Raw genomic sequence first — 3,400 nt, 5'->3', positions numbered from 1 at the left:
CCCCACCATAGCATTTTTTCCCTGCTGAAATATATCCCTAGAATGACTAGGTTTTGGAAGTGGGGGTTCTTATTCAAACACAGCAATGAGAACATCCTTAACTGAAACAGTTTAATTGTTTACTGAGTGAAACATCAACTCAGGACAGCCTTCCTTCCAGTCCATCATCACTATTGCAGGTACATTTCTCCTCCCAAAAGCCTCACCTGGTTTCCCTCTGCATCTGCTCCTTATTCCCCAGGTTACCATTACTTAAGTATGGATAAAACCCATGTGAACTAAGTTAGCCACACAAAAATAGAGTACCAGGTATTTTTAAAATTTAATTTATTTTTTAAACAAGTTGCCTAAATTAAAAAAAATTAACCTGTAATATTCCAGAACATTTAAAATGCACAGATAATTTAAGATTTCAACAACACCACTGAAATGCAGGTTCTGAAGATTAAATTCAAATTTACTGAAAATGATTTCACTTTTACTATTTTCTTGCAAATTCACAGCATCAACAAATCTCAATCAATAAACCTACATCATTTAACTTTTTTTTCCCTCATGGAAATTGTTGATATAACTAGATCAATTACTTTATACTTAAGATATTTTTAAAAATACTTTGTTTTAAAAAATATGAGAAGGCACTAAGTTCATTCTTTCACACTTCATACCAGTTCACATAACAGGTTGGATCTACCTGAATAAGATCGTAGCATTTAATATCTCTAAGAACAAAGAAAATTTACTGGAAGTTAAATTACCTGCTGGTTCATCTCTTTTTACTTCACACTGGTTGAAGAGATAATGAAATGGTTTAAACTACCTGAATAAAATCCAGGTAAATGGATGGAGTTGGAGAATATAATGCTAAGTGAAGATAGCCACTCCCAAAAAACCAAATGTCGAATGTTTTCTCTGTTTTAAGGATGCTGATTCGTAATGGGTTTGGGGGGTCATGGGATGAACTCTAGATGAACTCTAGATATAGCAAAGGGGAGAGAGGGGGCAAGGGGGTAAAAAAAAGATGGTGGAATGAGATGGACTTCACTACCATAAGTTCATGTATGAAGATGACACGAATGGTGTGAATATACTTTGTATACAAGCAGAGACAAAAATTTTGCTCTATAAGTGTAATATAAATTGTAATGCATTCTGCTGTCCTGTATAACAAATTAAAATTAAAAAAATAAAATACAAAAGGAAATTAAGATTAGATTTTTCACATCTTATAATGAGCCACACTGTCTATTAAATCTATCTAAATTAACTTTTTATATTTAACACATTTACATTTTAACAAATGCTATTATTTAGAATTTAGAAAACATTTCAGTAATAAAATTTTTCAGTCCCACAATTTTCAATGAAAAAAATTACTATTGGAACTCTAGTTCATAACCTGAGACATTGTGTCATAGCCCAACATAAACAAAACAAAACCTCAACCCAACAAGAACAGTTGGTGACCATTCCCCCCCCCCAAAACAGCAAAAGGTATTCACAAAGGAATGTGATCACATAAACTCCTTTATCTAAGTAACCCAGCAGACACATGGGAAAATCTGAAGATGAGGAACACTCTACTGAACTTATTTATCCCGAGTTAAGAACATGTCAAAACACAAGTTCATACACACATACACACATACACACACACGCACACACACACACACGTTGTAGTTGGACACAATGCCTTTTATTTATTTTTTAAAATAATTAAAAAATATTTAGTTGTAGGTAGTCACAGCACCTTTATTTATTTTTATGTTATGCTGAGGATCGAACCCAGCGCCTCACACATGCTAGGTGAGCACTCTACCACCAAGCTATAACCACAGCCCCAACAAGTTCCCATTTTTATCCAAAACTCTTTGAAACACTACCAACTCTCAGTAGGAGAGAGAACTAAAGATCTACATGGGCAAAAAGAGTTCAGAGCTTATCAAACTCCTGTCTCTCGTGTAGTAAAATCAGACATTCCCTCATCAGTCTCCCATCTCCCACTGCTTGAAGGAATCAATGAAGGAACCACAGGGAGGATAGAAGGCCAAGGGGTAAGCGGCAGTGGGAGGAACCTATTAAGTAAAACGAGGAGTGAAAAAAGAAAAAGAACCAAATGGAAAAAAAAAATGAGCCTACTGAGCAGATGAGGCAGCGGCTTCAGCTCTAGCGACTGCTCGGCAGCAATGGCATCCAGAGGGTTCTGTAGCATGTGAAAAGGCCTAGAAGAGTCGAGGAGCTGCACCACCGACAGCGCCAGCCTCGAGTGGCTTCACCGAATTGTAGTGCTCTCCAAGGTTGCAGGCATAGTGTAGATAGACCAAGATGAGTGGTTTCTTCTTGTACTCCTCCCCAATGACGATGATGGGTGAATCGGCCTGGATCACTTCGATGGGCATCTGCAGGATATGAGACAGGGCTCTCAGCTCCAGCTGGCCTCCCCATGATGCACTGCGTTTGATGTTTTCGCAGTAGCTCATGAAGTCGTCGAGGGTGTAGGTGCCACCCGTCTCTGGGTCGCTGAAGAAGGGCAAGAAGTCGTCGACATGTTTCTGCATATACTCAGCAGTGCGGCAGCGCAGGCTCTCCACCGTCATAGAAAACACCAGCTGATCTTGGATGGCACGGTACATACAGTGGCCGTCAGCAGGTATATCCTTCATCTCCAGATTCTTGGATTCAAGAATGGCAGCGACCTTCTTCTCCTCCTCACGACGGAAGCTGGCCATATGCTCCATCTCTGCTTTAGCGATTCTTTCCAGGCTATCTCTCTCCAAGGCTGCCCTTCTTTCCCGTCTTCTCTGTGCTCTGGAAACTCTGGGAGGTTGGTTCTCGAGATCCATCTTGGCCAGATCTTCAGTGATTGAATCAAGATCACTGTTGTCTGGGAAGTTCTCCTGGAACCTCTCCAACTCCTGCTGGTGCCTCTGCTCCATCTCGGCCTCAAGGCGGGCCACGTCCAGGAGCAACTGCTTTCTTTTCTTCTTGTCGCTCTTGGGGACGGAGTTTTTCATGCTCTGGATGCGAGCCTGTAGCTCTTTCTTCTCCCGGTGGTGGCGGCGTATCATCCGCTGGTGTTCACTCGGTAAGTCATCCATAGTGTCCTATGAATGGTAACCGTGTGAACTTGATGGTAGTCACAACCCCCTCAGCCTTCGAGAGCCTTGGCGTTGTGAGCCCGAACAGCTATTTGTGCTTACTTTTATTCACAATCCTCTCTGCTATTGGCCAGTCTCTCTAGGGCTACGCCCCTGAACACATCTCACACTGTGGTTGGCTGTTGGGGAACCCCTACATACATCTTCAGTAGAACCCGTGGCAACTCCTGCTTCCGGTTTTAACGGAATTCAAAGGTCGTTGGTAAGAAACCGCCTTTACGCAATACGGGCCGCAATTGGGC

The 3,400-nt window shown here is 41.5% G+C and overlaps 1 protein-coding gene across 1 annotated transcript; it reads right to left on the bottom strand.

The window, feature by feature from the left end:
- Nucleotides 1-375: 375 nt before the first annotated feature.
- Otud6a (OTU deubiquitinase 6A) lies at nucleotides 376-3,157 on the bottom strand. The gene has a single exon (XM_005340169.3). The coding sequence runs from the start codon at nucleotides 3,096-3,098 to the stop codon at nucleotides 2,223-2,225; it is 876 nt and encodes a 291-aa protein (XP_005340226.1). The 5' UTR covers nucleotides 3,099-3,157; the 3' UTR covers nucleotides 376-2,222.
- Nucleotides 3,158-3,400: the final 243 nt, after the last annotated feature.

Source organism: Ictidomys tridecemlineatus, chromosome X (assembly GCF_052094955.1).
Source record: "Ictidomys tridecemlineatus isolate mIctTri1 chromosome X, mIctTri1.hap1, whole genome shotgun sequence".
Lineage (NCBI taxonomy): Eukaryota > Metazoa > Chordata > Mammalia > Rodentia > Sciuridae > Ictidomys > Ictidomys tridecemlineatus.
This window is presented reverse-complemented; position numbering and strand designations above follow the sequence as displayed.